This window comes from Carlito syrichta, unplaced genomic scaffold (genome assembly GCF_000164805.1).
Source record: "Carlito syrichta isolate Samal-C Ts95f unplaced genomic scaffold, Tarsius_syrichta-2.0.1 Scaffold123693, whole genome shotgun sequence".
Lineage (NCBI taxonomy): Eukaryota > Metazoa > Chordata > Mammalia > Primates > Tarsiidae > Carlito > Carlito syrichta.
The window spans coordinates 28,562-43,329 of NW_007067789.1; the positions used below are offsets into that span (position 1 = coordinate 28,562).

Sequence of the window (14,768 nt, forward strand, 5' to 3'; positions counted from 1 at the left end):
CCGGGAGTGGCCACTGCACTCCAGTCTGGGCGACAGAGTGAGACTCCAACTCAAAAAAAAAACAGGAAGAAAGTTTTTGCTGGCTGGGCCCAATGGCTCATGCCTGTAATCCCAGCACTTCGGAGGCGGGGGAGGATCACTTGAGGTCAGGAGTTCAAGACCAGCTTGGGCAACATAGTGAGACCCCCACCTCTAAAAAATAAAATAAGTTAAAATTTTTTTTTTTTTTTAGTTTTTTGCTTTCAGGGATCTCAGCCTACTCATAAATTGATAGATCATATCAGATACAGAAAATATTGTCATACGCTCCAACTATGTAGACACAGCATAAAGACATACACTATAATTTTTTTTGCGTCAGAGTCTCACTCTGTCACCCAGGCTGGCGTACAGTGGAACGCTAACAGCCACCATAGCTTGGACCTGCTGGGCTCAAGCGGTCCTTCCACCTCAGCCTTCCAAGTAGCTGGAACTACAGGCAGGTGCGTGCCACCACACCCAGCTAGTTTTGTTTTTTTTTTATTGTAGATACCAGGTCTTGTCAAGTTGCCCAGTCTCGTCTCGAACCCCTGGACTCAGGCAATCCTCTCACCTCCCATTATAATATTAACAAGAAATAGAACATGGTGAGTTCAAACTAAAAGATAATTAAAACCACTGAAATATGCTTTTGGTATCATTATTTTAAGATTTTTGGGCCAGGCATCGTGGCTCATGCCTGTGATCCCAGTACTTTTGGAGGCTGAGGTAGGAGGATTGCTTTAGCCCAAGAGTTTGAGATCAGCCTAGGAAAACTAAGGAGACCCTATTTTTACAAAAAAATAAAATTAGCCAGTTGTGGTAGCACACTTCTGCAGCCCCAGCTGCTCAGAGACTGTGGAAGGAAGATTGCTTGAGCCAGGAGTTTGAGGCTACAGTGAGCCATGATTGTGCTACTGCACTCCAGTCTGGGCAGCAGTGAGACCCTCAACTCAAAAAAAACCATTTTATTTTGTATAAGATTTCTTGTAACAGAAAGTTTTGAAAAATGTTTGCAGCTCTTATTAATTTTTTAAAAGTTAGTAAAAGTATTTCCTGTATAAATTCTTACGATTTTTAAAAATAATGTGTTATGGCAGAGTCTATAAATATCTCATTAGTGTCTGTTTGACAAATGTACACATCTGTAATAATTCCATCCCTAATTTAGGGCTAGGAAAAAAAACTGCCAAAAAAGCAACACATATCTGAGACTTTCTTAAGTCTGTCTGGCTCCTGCTAATATTAAAATGTATATATTTTTTTCTTGCACACACTGTGGTTATAGCAGGACATTGACAGAGCACTAATCTGTCTATGCACTCAGTCATTAATAAGCTTTTATTTAGAGAATGGAAGTAAGGCAGAGTCCCTGTTCTCAAGCTTTCAGGCAGGAGAGGAAACTAGGCAAACAGATCTTTGTAATGTTAGAGGCAAGTAAGGGATAACTGTCGACTCTAGAGGACAGGTAGGGACATGAAAGTACATGAAGGATGTTCATGATACTAGGGGGATGTCGAAGGCATCAAGAAAGGCTTCCTGGCAGAGTTGACCCTTGATCTCAATTTTGAAAGAGGACGAGGTATTTGCTCAGTGAATGGGGAGGGAAGAGGGTAGATGGTTAGGAAAGGCATTCCAGGCAGAGGGAGGAATAAATAGAAGCAAATGCAAGCGAGCATGAAATAGCAAGGTGAGTTCGGGGAACTGGACTTTGTTTTGCACAGCTGGAGCATAACATATGAGGGAGAAGTAGGACGAGGAAAAATATGAGAGGCTGGAGGAGGGGCAGAAGGCCTTGTAGGCCCTTCTGGGGTTTTTTTGTTTCGTTTTGTTTTTTGAGTCAGATCTCACTCCGTCACCCAGGCTGGAGTGCAGTGGCACACTCGTGACCACCCCAGTGTTGACCTGCTAGCCTCCGGTGATCCTTCTGCCTCAGCCTTCCAAGTAGCCGGCACTACAGGCGCATGCTATCACACCTGGCTAATTTTTTATTTATTGTAGAGATGCGATCTCACCAAGTTGCCTGGGCTGGTCTCAAACCTGCGGGCTCAGGCAATCCACTTGTCTCAGCCTCCCAGAGTGCTGGGATTACAGGCTGAGCCACTGAGCCCTGCCCTTGTAGGCCCTTCTAAGGAGACTGGACTTTTAAATTTAATTTAATTTTATTTTATTTATTCATTTTTTGAGTTGGAGTCTCACTCTGTCGTCCAGGCTGGAGTGCAGTGGCACGTTCACGGCTACCACAGCCTCGACCTGCTGAGCTCAGGTCATCCTTCTGCCCTCAGCCTTGCAAGTAGCTGAAACTACAGGCACGCGCCACCACACCCAGCTAATTTTTTTTGATTTATTGTAGAGATGAGGTCTTGCCAAGTTGCCTGGGCTGGTCTCCAACCCATAGACTCAGGCAGTCCTCTTGCCTCGGCCTCACAAAGACCTGGGATTATAGGCACGAGCCCCTACGCTCTCCTTATTTATTTGTTTGTTTGTTTGTTTGTTTTGAGTTAGAGTCTCATTCCGTTGCCCAGGCTGGAGTGCTGTGGCACACTCATGGCTACCCAGCGTTGACCCACTGGGCTCCGGTGATCCTTCCACCTCAGCCTTCCAAGTAGCTGGAAATACAGGCATGTGCTACCATGCCCTGCTATTTTTTTATTTATTGTAGAGATGAGGTCTCACCAAATTGTCCAGGCTGGTCTCTAACCTGCAGGCTCAGGCAATCCAATGGCCTCTGCCTCCCAAAGTCCTGGGATTACAGACTGAGCCCCCAAGCCCGGCCTATTTATTTTTGAGTGGGAGTCTCACTCTCTTGCCCAGGCTGGAGTGCAATAGCACACTCACAGCCACCACAGCCTTGGCCTGCTGGGCTCAGGAGATCCTTCTGCCTCAGCCTTCCAAATAGCTAGAACCACAGGCATGCACCACCATACCCAGCTAATTGTTTTTTATTTAATGTAGATACAGGGTCTCACCAAGTTGCCCAGGCAGTTCTCGAATCCCTCTTGCCTCAGCCTCCCAAAGTGCTGGGATTATAGGTGTGAGCCACTATGCCTGGCTCAAATTACTTTTTTCAAATAATCATTCAGGCAGCTTTGTGAAGGATAGTTTAGGAGGACTCTTGGTTGGAAGCAGGTGATCAATTAAGCAACTATTAGGATAGTTCAGGTGAGAGATATTGAGGGCCTGGAACAAAGCAGTAACAGAGGATTGGAAAAAAGGGCATGGGTAGGAAATTAGGTGAAGGCTGCACCTACATGGGGTTTGGGTATTGAGTGAATTGAGGCAGCAGGAGAGGTTTAGATATTGGTTATCGGCCAGGCTCGGTGGCTCAGCCTGTAATCCCAGCGCTTTGGGAGGCCGAGGTGAGTGGATTGCCTGAGCCTGCGGGTTTGAGACTCGTCTGGGCAACTTGGCAAGACCTCATCTCTACAATAAAATAAAAAATTAGCCGGGCGTGGTAGCGCGTGCCTGTAGTTCCAGCTACTTGGAAGGCTGAGGCCGAAGGATCGCGGGAGCCCAGCAGGTTGAGGCTGCAGTGGCTGGGAGCGGCCACTGCACTCCAGTCTGGGTGACAGAGTGACTCCAACTCAAAAAAAAAAAAAAAAGAAAAAAAGATATTGGGTATCAAGGGCATCAACTGGAAAGAAAATCCTAAAACCCAATAACTCTATGGACCAGATATTTGCAGCAGATGCTTCACAAAACTTACTTATGCACTATATTTAAAGATGACTTAAAGCAGGCGTGGTGGGTCACACCTATAATCCCAGCACTTTGGAGAGGATCACTTGAGCCCAGGAGTTCAAGACCAGCCTGGGCAACCCCTGTCTCTTTAAAAAGAAAAAGAACAAAAATAGAGATGACTTCAGTCAGAAAAAGAATTGAGAGGAGTGAGGCAGAGGGAGAAGCAACCAAAAGCTGTGTTTGCCTAAGACATTTGCATTTTCCTTGATGGGTGGGTGGACATTGGCTAGAAGCATCTGGAGTGCCCTTTCTTTCTTTCTTTCTCTTTTCCCACCCTTTCCCCCCTCCACAGAAGCGACGGGGCCCTGGAGGAGGCAGTAGCAGAGGTGCTAGACCATCGGCCCATCGAGCAGAAACACTGCCCTCCCTGCCATGTTTCCGTGGAGCTGGTGGGGTCCTGTGCTACTCTGGTGACGGAGAGAATCCTGCAGGGGGCACCAGAGATCTTGGACAGGCAAACTGCAGCCCTTCTGCATGGTGAGAGAGTGGCTTTGGGGTTGGGACCTGACTTGTTCTGTTCCCATCCCAGAGAAGGGAGAGTGGAAAAGTCTAGACTCTTCGAGCCTAACCATATGCTCTCTAAGACATTCAGTTCATACCAAAGGATGGGACTCTTTCTGGGAACAATGAGGCATTTGTTTAAAGGTCTGTGGGGTACTTTGTTGAAGTAAGCAGAAAGGAAGTACAGGGCGTCAGACCTAGAGGCTTCCTATCAGTGTTAGTGTATAATGAAGGGAAGACTAGCCAAAGAAGCAGGAAATGGATTCTAATACTAGTTCCTCCAGGAGATAGTTATGTGACCCTGAGCAAGTCTTTTAACCTTTCCTATTATCATTTTTTGTTATTTATTTTTTTAAAAATGAGTTGGATTAGACTATCTCTTGAAACTTGTAAGAATATTTGATGGAATTTGGCCTACTGAAGAGATGTCATCTCTCTGACTAGGTTACAGATCTCCAGAGACTGAGATTCTCAGGCTCATTCTAACTTTTCACCAAATCCTTGCCTACATTTTACTGTATTTTATTTATTTTAATTTTTTTTTGAGTTGAAGTTTTACTCTGTCACCCAGGCTGGAGGGCAGTGGCACACTCCTGGCCACTGCAGCCTCAACCTGCTGGGCTCAGGTGATCCTTCCGCTTCAGCCTTCCAGGTAACTGGAACTACAGGCATGCGCCATCACGCCTGGCTAGTTTTTTGACTTATTGTAGAGGTAAAGTCCTGCCAAGTTGCCCAGGCTGGTCTTGAATCCATGGGCTCAGACAGTCCTCTCACCTCTGTGTCCCCAAATGCTGGGATTATAGGCGTGAGCCACCCCGCCTGACCTTTTTTTTTTTGAGTAGGAGTCTCTCTCTGTTGCCCAGGCTGGAGTGCAGTGGTACACTCACGGCCACCACAGCCTTGACCTGCTGGGCTCAGGCGATCCTTCCACCTCAGCCATCCCAGTAGCTGAAACTACAGGCAAGCACCACCACGCCCAGCTAATTTTTTATTTATTGTAGAGACAAGGTCTCACCAAATTGCCCAGGCTGGTCTCAAACCCCTGGATTCAGGCAATCCTCTCCCCTCAGTTTCCCAAAGTGCTGGGATTATAGGCATGAGCTACCACGCCCGGCACCCGCGTACATTTTAGTTTGATTTGGGAGGTCTTACTTGGAACCTCAGTCCCACTTTCTTGTTCTGTTTTTGATGAGTTTGCCATACAAGTCTCCTCTGTATTGTGTCCATCTGATTTGAAGGTTATGTATGTTCTAGTGGTTGTGCATGGAGGGTCACAGGATTTTAGTTCCGCCATCTCCCTTCTTCACAGGAACCATCATCCTGGACTGTGTCAACATGGACCCTAAAATTGGAAAGGCAACCCTAAAGGACAGCAGATATGTGGAGAAACTAGAGGCCCTCTTTCCAGATCTGCCCAAGAGAAATGACATCTTTGATTCCCTACAAAAGGCCAAATTTGATGTATCAGGTATGAAGTGTTGAGCTGACATCTCTACCTCCCACATGAGATAACAGGAAGGCAGTCCTTGTTCATTATATTCTTGAATACCAGCAAAACAATCACAGAGCATGCACAACGAGTTCAGCTTTACACCAGAGAGAAATGAGGTAGCGTATTAGATCATAAACTAATCAGTCATTTACTGGATTGTTTCATCCTAGCTCTGAGGTAGGATGAGGAGGAATATATTAAGAGTCTCAAGGGTTCCAGTCTAATCAGAGAACATTGGACATATAACATTTTGTGAGTATACAAAAGACAAAGGAAGAGAACCAAAAAAATCTATAATATTCTCCCCAGGTACTATCTGTTGACATAAAAAGGAAGAGCAGAAGGGAGAGAGGGAGGGGACGGGGAGGAAGAGGGCAGAAAGGAAATGTAAAGTTAAAATAGAACGGGCTCGGTGGCTCAACCTATAATCCCAGCACTTTGGGAGACCGAGGCAAGTGGATTGCCTGAGCCCGCGGGTTCGAGACCAGTCCGGGCTACTTGGCGAGAGTTTGTCTCTACACTAAAATAAAAAATAGCCAGGCATGGTAGCATGTGTCTGTAGTTTCAGCTACTCAGAAGGGTGAGGTGGAAGGATCACTGGAGCCCAGCAGGTCGATGCTGGGGTGGCCGTGAGCGTGTGTGCCACTGTACTCCAGCCTGGGCGAAGGAGTGAGACTCCAACTCAAAAAAAAAGAAAGTTAAAACAATACAGAAAGGGGAGAAATCAAGAGTGAAAAGCCTCCCTGCTTGCTTTAGCCCTTCTCTTCAAGTCTCTTGCTCTAAAGGTAAATATTACATTTTCAGTTATCTCCCATGTTCATTGATCCAAAGAGAGGCAGTATTTTTGCTCTTCCTTGACCCGTCTTGCTGCACTCACCTTCCTCGTCTTGGGACCCTGGGCTTCCCATGTGACATCTAGTCTCATATCTACTTTCTAGGACTGAGCACTGAGCAGATGCTGAGAAAGGACCAGAAGACTATTTATAGACAAGGCACCAAGGTGGCCATGAGTGCAATATATATGGATTTGGAGGTAAGGGCAAGATGTGGGCAGGGGTAGGAAGAGAAACCTTCTAGTTATGCACGTTTCATTCCTGGCTCACCTCTAGAATACATCTTGTTCCTGTCTTCTAGTCTTCACTGTGACTACCACGGTCCATTGCTGTACCATGTAATATCCATACTGGTGTCCCTACATCCACTTTTGCTTCCCTACAAACCATTCTTTTTTTTTTTTTTGAGTTGGAGTCTCACTCTGTCGCCCAGACCGGAGTACAGTGGCCGCTCCCGGCCACCGCAGCCTCGACCTGCTGGGCTCCGGCGATCCTTCCGCCTCAGCTTTCCAAGTAGCTGGAATTACAGGCACGTGCTACCATGCCTGGCTGATTTTTTGATTTATTGTAGAGATGAGGTCTCGCTGCCCAGGCGGGTCTCGAACCCACGGGCTCAGGCAATCCATTCACCTCAGCCTCCCAAAGGCGCGGGATTACAGGCTGAGCCTCCGAGCCCGGCTCTCTACAAACCATTCTACTCACAGCACCCAGAATGATCTTAAGATATCAGTAAGATCATTTCAGATCACTCCTCCCTTTACTGCCTTTTCATTGTACTTTTTTTTTTTGAGTTGGAGTTTCACTCTGTCGCCCAGACTGGAGTGCAGTGGCCGCTCCCAGCCACCGCAGCCTTGACCTGCTGGGCTTCAGCAATCCTTCCGCCTCAGCCTTCCGAGTAGCCGGAATTACAGGCATGCGCTACCACGCCCGGCTGGTTTTTTAATTTATTGTAGAGATGAGGTCTCGCTGCCCAGGCGGGTCTTGAACCCGCGGGCTCAGGCAATCCACTCACCTCAGCCTCCCAAAGGCGCGGGATTACAGGCTGAGCCACCGAGCCCAGCTTTTTTTTTTTTTTTGGAGTTGGAGTCTCACTCTGTCACCCAGACTGGAGTGCAGTGGCCACTCCCGGCCATTGCAACCTCGACCTGCTAGGCTCTGGCGATCCTTCTGCCTCAGCCTTCCAAATAGCCGGAACTACAGGCATGCACTACCATGCCTGGCTGATTTTTTGATTTATTGTAGAGATGAGGTCTCGCTGCCCAGGCGGGTCTCGAACTCGCAGGCTCAGGCAATCCACTCACCTCAGCCTCCCAAAGGCACCGGATTACAGGCTGAGCCATCGAGCCCGGCTGTACTTTTTTTTTTAAGTCAGGGTCTCACGCTGTCCTTTGCCTAGGCTGTAGTGCAGTGGTACACATGCTCATGGCTACTCCAGCGTTGACCTGCTGGGCTCTGGCGATCCTTCAACCTCAGTCTTCCAAGTACCTGGAACTGCAGACATGCGCTTCCATGCCTGGCTATTTTTTATTTTATTGTAGAGACATTTTATTGTAGTGGCATGATCGTAGCTCACCACAGCCATGATCTCCTGGGCTCAGGTGATACTTCCATTTTAGCCTCCTAAGCAGCTGAGACTACAGGTGTGAGCCACCCTGCCTGGCTATTTTTTTTTTTTTAGTTGGAGTCTCTGTCACCCAGACTGGAGTGCAGTGGCACGTTCCTGGCCACCACAGCCTCGACCAGCTGGGCTCAGGCGATCCTTCAGCCTCAGCCTTCCAAGCAGCTGGAACTACAGGTGTGCGCTACCATGCCCTACTAATTTTTGATTTGTTGTAGAGATGAGGTCTCACCAAGTTGCCCAGGCGGGTCTTGAACCCGCAGGCTCAGGCAATCCGCACACCTTAGCCTCCCAGAGTGCTGGGATTACAGGCTGAGCCACTGAACCCGGCTAATTTTTTATTTTTATTTTTTGTAAAGATGAGTTCTCGCTATGTTGCCCAGGTTGGTCTCCTACTCCTGGGCTCAAGTGATCCTCCCACCTCAGCCTCTCAAAATGCTGAGATTACAAGCATGAGCCACTGTGACCGGCTCATTGTACCATTAAGAAAATCTAGCCGGGCTCGGTGTCTCAGCCTGTAATCCCAGCACTTTGGGAGGCCGAGGTGAGTAGATTGCCTGAGCCCGCAGGTTCGAGACCTGCCTGGGCAACTTGGCGAGACCTCATCTCTACAATAAATCAAAAAATGAGCCGGGCATGGTAGCGCGCGCCTGTAGTTCCAGCTACTTGGAAGGTTGAGGTGGAAGGATCGCTGGAGCCCAGCAGTTCGAGGCTGTGGTGGCTGGGAGTGGCCACTGTACTCCAGTCTGGGCGACAGAGACTCCAACTCAAAAAAAAAAGAAAAAAGAAAATCTAAGGGGGCCATTGCCTTGCTAAGCTATGGTATGGCCATGTGCTCTTTGAGCTATGACCAGGCCATGCTTTCCTAAGCTCTGGCCCCCTCTCCTTTCTTAGAGAAGTGAATCTTCTCTCTCTCTCTTTCTAAATTAGTTTTTAAATAAACTATATTTTCTAATCTAAAAAAAAAAAAAAGAAAATCTAAGGGTTGTACTGTGGTTTACAGGGCCCTTCTCGATGTGGCCCTTGGCTTTTTCTCTGATCTTATCTTGTTCAGCCCCACCCCTGCACTCAACACTGCTGCCACTCTGGTTTTCTTTCCTCTCCTCGACCATTAAGCGCATTCTCAACTCAGGGCCCTTGAACTTGCATTTCTCTTTGCAGAGCTGGTTCCTTCTTATCATTCTGGTCTCAGCTCAGATGTCTCCTGTCTTAGGATGTTTTTCCTGACCACCCTAACTGAAGTAATATCCCTGTGCTCAAAAAACCTCTAGCAGTTGTTTTTTTTTTTGTAGCACTTAACACACTGACATGATCTTGTTTCACGGTTTCCTTATTGATTGTCTGTGTTTTTCTGCTAGTTTATCAGCTCCACCAGAACAGAGACCCCATTTCCTTTGTGTCTGTTAAATCTCTAGCACCTTTAACAATGTCTGGCACATAGTGGATGCTCAGTAAGTTTTGTTAAATGAGTGAATTAATATGACTTTATTAATGGTATTTTCATGCCTGGTTCCATGTCATAATCAGTTTAAATCATTCACCTGATCTGAACACATACTCTCAGGCTCTGTACAGCTTTCTAGTAAGTACTATGTAATAATACCAAATAATTAAATCAAACAAAATACCATGGTCTCGTCCCCATGGTTCATAGCCTAGTTTGGGAGGCAAACATAAGAACATAAAAGGCTTGCCAAGAACCATAATCACAGTACAAATTTTCATATTAGAAATTTTAGGGGCCAGGCATGATGGTACACATCTGTAACCCCAGCTACTCAGGAGTCTGAGGTGGGAGGATCACTTGAGTCCCAAGTTCAAGGCTGCAGTGAGCTATGATCACATCACTCTGCTTCAGCCTGGGTGACAGAGTGGTCCCCAACTTTAGTGGGGAAAAAAAAAAGAAAGAAGAAAAGCCAGGGATAAAGAAAAACCCTGATCTGAAACAGGTGGTGGTATTACTTATTGGAGAAAATACTGCCTGAAATTTTGGAGAAGGGGATAGATTGGCAAAGAAGAGCCAAGGTTGCAGTTGTCACATGCCTGCTCCTATTTGTATACCCCATTACTGTGTTTTGGAATAAAAATACCTACAAGACAAAGAACTTATTTGTTTAATTGCAAGAGCAGGAGAACCTTGAATAGCCACACTGTGACATATGTTATCATGTTTTAATTCTTTTTTTTTTTTTTATTTGGAGTCTCACTCTGTCGCCCAGGTTGGAGTGCAGTGGCACAGTCATGGCCACCGCATGCTCGACCTGTTGGGCTTAAGCAATCCTTCTGCCTCAGCCTTCCAAGTAGCCGGAACTACAGGCACATGCTACCACACCCAGCTAATGTTTTAATTCTTTTTTTTTTGAGTTGGAGTCTCACTCTGTCATCTAGACTGGAGTGCAGTGGCCGCTCCCGGCCACCGCAGCCTCGACCTGCCGGGCTCCGGCGATCCTTCCGCCTCAGCCTTCCACCTCAGTAGCTGGAACTACAGACATGCACCTCCATGCCCGGCTAATGTTTTAATTCTTACAACAATCATGGCTGGGCACAGTGGCTCAAGCCTGTAATCCCAGGACTTTGGGAGGCTGAAGCAAGAGGATTGCCCGTGACCAGGGGGTTGAGACCAGCCTGGGCAACTTGGTGAGACCTTGTCTCTACAGTAAATCAGCCTGGTGCGGCAGCGCACACCTGTGGTTCCAGCTACTTGGAAGGCTGAGGCAGAAGGATCTCCTGAGCCCTGCAGGTTGAGGCTGCGGTGGCTGTGAGCATGCCACTGCACTCTAGCCTGGGCAAAAGAGTGAGAATCTGACACAATAAATAAATAAATAAATCATGTTGGGGAAGTGCTGTATCCTTCTTTTACAAATGCAGGTCCAGGGAGGTTAATATAGCTAATAGATAATAGAGTTTGGCTGGGCGTGGTGGCTCACACCTGTAATCCTAGCTCTTAGGCAAGCCAAGATGAGAGGACTGCTTGAACCAGGGGTTCGAGAACAGCCTGGGAAACATAGCGAGATATCATCTCTACAAAACATTTTTAAAAAATTGCCGAGCTCGGTGGCTCAGCCTGTAATCCCGTGCCTTTGGGAGGCTGAGGTGAGTGGATTGCCTGAGTCCGCGGGTTCGAGACCCGCCTGGGCAGCGAGACCTCATCTCTACAATAAATCAAAAAATCAGCCGGGCGTGGTAGCACGTGCCTGTAATTCCGGCTACTCGGAAGGCTGAGGCGGAAGGATCGCCGGAGCCCAGCAGGTCAAGGCTGCGGTGGCCGGGAGCTGCCACTGCACTCCAGTCTGGGCAACAGAGTGAGACTCCAACTCAAAAAAAATAAAAAATAAAAAATTAGCTGGGCATGGTGGCATACACCTGTAGTCCCAGCTACTTGGGAGGCTAAGGTGGAAAGATTACCTGAACCCTGGAGGCTGAGACTGTGGTGAGCCATGAGTGTGCCACTGCACTCCAGCCTGGGTGACAGAGTGAAACTCCAACTCACAAAAATAAAATAAAAATAAGAAAAGATAATGGAGCTGACTTTCAAACCCATTCTGTGTTAATCCAAAGCCTATGTTCTCTTCATTCTTCCACTGCCTTCTGGCACATAAGTAACACAGAGTAAATACTCGGTACCTTTTTTATGGCCCTCAGGTTCTGGGTTAACTTGCAAATAAACCTTTGTTAGGTTGTTTTGTTGAAGACGACAAGGAGGATCCTGCTGTAGCCCTTACCCCTCTCCATTTCTTCCCTTTCAGGTCTTTCTGCAGAGGTCTGACCTCCTTGCAGACCTTCATGCTTTTTGCCAGGCTCACAACTATGATGTCCTGGTTGCCATGACTATCTTTTTCAACACTCATAATGAGCCAGTGCGGCAGTTGGCTATTTTCTGTCCCCATGTGGCACTTCGAATGACGGTGAGTCTGTCCCTTCTCCAACCTGAGGACCTGCAGAGCTTGCCTATGTTCACCACAGCTCTATGCTGTAAGGGCATCGCTTTGGTTCATATACAAACATAATTACACAGACGTCCCTTGACCTGTTCCCAGAATCTCTCCTTGCTGCTTTTTTTCCATTCTCTCTCTATATGAATATTCTTGTGTGTGTGTGTGTGTGTGTGTGTGTGTGTGTGTGTGTGTGTTGGAGTCTCGCTCTGTCGCCCAGACTGGAGTGCGGTGGCCGCTCCCGGCCACCACAGCCTCGACCTGCTGGGCTCCGGTGATCCTTCTGCCTCGCCTTGCAAGTAGCTGGAACTACAGGCGCACGCTCGGCTAATTTTTGATTTATTGTAGAGATGAGGTCTTGCCAAGTTGCCCAGGTGGGTCTCAAACCCGCGGGCTCAGGCAATCCACTCACCTCAGCCTCCCAAGCACGGGATTACAGGCTGAGCCACCGAGCCAGGCTTATATGAATATCCTTAACTATACTATTGTTGAGAAAGAGGAATTCCAAAGAGATTCATTGCTTACTTTGAAGGAACTTGAAAGAAACTTAAAAGGAAATGTTATAAATGTTAGTCGAACACTGTGGCTCACGCCTGTAATCCCAGCACTTTGGGAGCCCAAGGCGAGAGGATTGCCTGAGCCCATGGGTTTGAGACTATCCTGAGCAACATGAAGAGCCCTCATCTCTACAATAAATCAAGGCCAGGAGTGGTGGCTCTCGTCTATAATTTCTACATTTTGGGAGGCCAAGGTAAGAGGATTACCTGAGTTCGAGACCAGTCTGGGGAATTTTTCAAGACCTCATCTCTACAATAAATCAAAAACTTAGCTGGGCGTGGCAGCACATACCTGTAGTTCCAGCTACTTGGAAGGCTAAGGCGCAAGAATTGCCTAGGCCCAGCAGGTCGAGGCTGCAGTTTCCGTGAGCGTACCACTGCACTCCAGCCTAGGTGACAGAGTGAGACTCTTACTCAAAAAAATAAATAAATAAGTAAATAAATCTGTAGTTGAATTATTGAGTGGACACAGTGGCACACACCTGTAATCCCAGCTACTTGGGAAGCTGAGGTGGAAGATCACTTGAACCCAGGAGTTCGAGTCCAGTCTGGGCAACATAGCAAAAAAAAAAAGGCTCTATTCTTGATATAATCATTAATTCCTCACCCCTGCAAATCAGTTTCTTTCTTTTTACTCTATTGCCTTGAAAATTAGAAACGCAGGAGAGAGCTTTTCTACTACTTTTGATGCCAGAATTAATTATTCTGTTTAGTACAAAATCTGCAGGTAAGTGATCTACGACTTAGTTTGTTTTCTTTCCTGAGCTTCCATTTGGCCATCTTTCCTACTTCCTCTCTTTCCTTTCCTTTGTTAGTTACTGATTTGCTTAGGGAAGAATTTTTAAAGCAGGCTTAAGGCAGTCCAGGGATTTCTAGGGTTGCTTGAGCTATGTGAGGACTGCTAAAGACTGAATACAGCCTGATAACCCTTTGCACTCATAAAAGGTTCGTGTGCCCTCTCCCACCTGTCTTCGCCATTGTCTTCTCCCATGGGAAGCAAGTGTTACTTCATTTGGTGTAAGATAGTTTGGTACTGTGAAAAGAGCTACAGTTTTTTGTTTTTGTGTGGAGTTTTTATTTTTTTATTTTTTATTTTAGTAAGAATCTCGCTCTGTCACCCAGGCTAGAGTGCAATAGCATGCTCATGGCCACTGCAGTCTTTATCTGCTGAGCTCAGGCAATTCTTCCACCTCAGCCTTCCAAGTAGCTAGAATTGCAGGCACGTACCACCACGCCCAGCTAACTTTTTTGGATTTATTGTAGAGACGAGGTCTCGTCAAGTTGCCCAGGCTGGTTTCAAACCCCTGGACTCAGGCAATCCACTTGCCTCTGCTTCCCAAAGTCCTGGGATTACAGCCATGAGCCACTGCACCTGGCTGAGAAGAACTACAGTTTTCTTTCTTTCTTTTTTTTTTTTTTTTGAGTTGGCGTCTCACTCTGTCACTCAGATTGGATTTCAGTAGCCACTCCTGGCCACTGCAGCCTCAACCTGCTGGGCTCTGGCAATCCTTCCCCCTCAGCCTTGCAAGTAGCTGAAACTACAGGCGCGCGCTACCACGCCTGGCTAATTTTTGATTTATTGTAGAGATGAGGTCTCACCAAGTTGCCCAGGCGTGTCTCGAACCCGCGGGCTCAGGCAATCCACTCACCTCGGCCTCCCAGAGTGCTGGGATTACGGGCTGAGCTACCGAGCCCGGCCAGAACTACAGTTTTCAAAGTCGGGCAGGTGATGCTTTTCTGTTCCAGGTTACCCATATGTATTTGTTCTGTGAGCTCAGGCAAGTCAGTGGACTTCTGTGTCTGGACGTGGCATAATAGTGCCTACTGGTTAGTCTGATATGACCATTAAATGTAATATCACATGTAGGAGCCGGGCTCGATGGCTCAGCCTGTAATCCCATGCTTTGAGAGACTGAGATAAGTGGATTGCCTGAGCCCGCGGGTTCAAGACCTACCTGGGCAACTTGGTGAGACCTCATCTCTACAATTAATCAAAAATTAGCCGGGCATGGTAGCGTGCGCCTGTAGTTCCAGCTACTTGCACGGCTGAGGCAGATGGCTCACCGGAGCCCAGCA

The 14,768-nt window shown here is 47.3% G+C and overlaps 1 protein-coding gene across 5 annotated transcripts in view; it reads left to right on the plus strand.

The window, feature by feature from the left end:
- PRUNE1 (prune exopolyphosphatase 1) overlaps window positions 1-14,768 on the plus strand; it is a 29,900-nt gene that overhangs the window by 11,784 nt on the left and 3,348 nt on the right. For 2 of the 5 annotated variants that reach the window (XM_008048495.2, XM_021707747.1), the window contains 4 exons: window positions 4,052-4,236; window positions 5,570-5,728; window positions 6,691-6,785; window positions 11,950-12,108. In XM_008048495.2, coding sequence (XP_008046686.1) covers window positions 4,052-4,236; window positions 5,570-5,728; window positions 6,691-6,785; window positions 11,950-12,108 — 598 coding nt within the window. The remainder of the gene's footprint in view (window positions 1-4,051; window positions 4,237-5,569; window positions 5,729-6,690; window positions 6,786-11,949; window positions 12,109-14,768) is intronic. The other 3 variants (XM_021707745.1, XM_021707746.1, XM_021707748.1) reach the window with 3 other exon arrangements.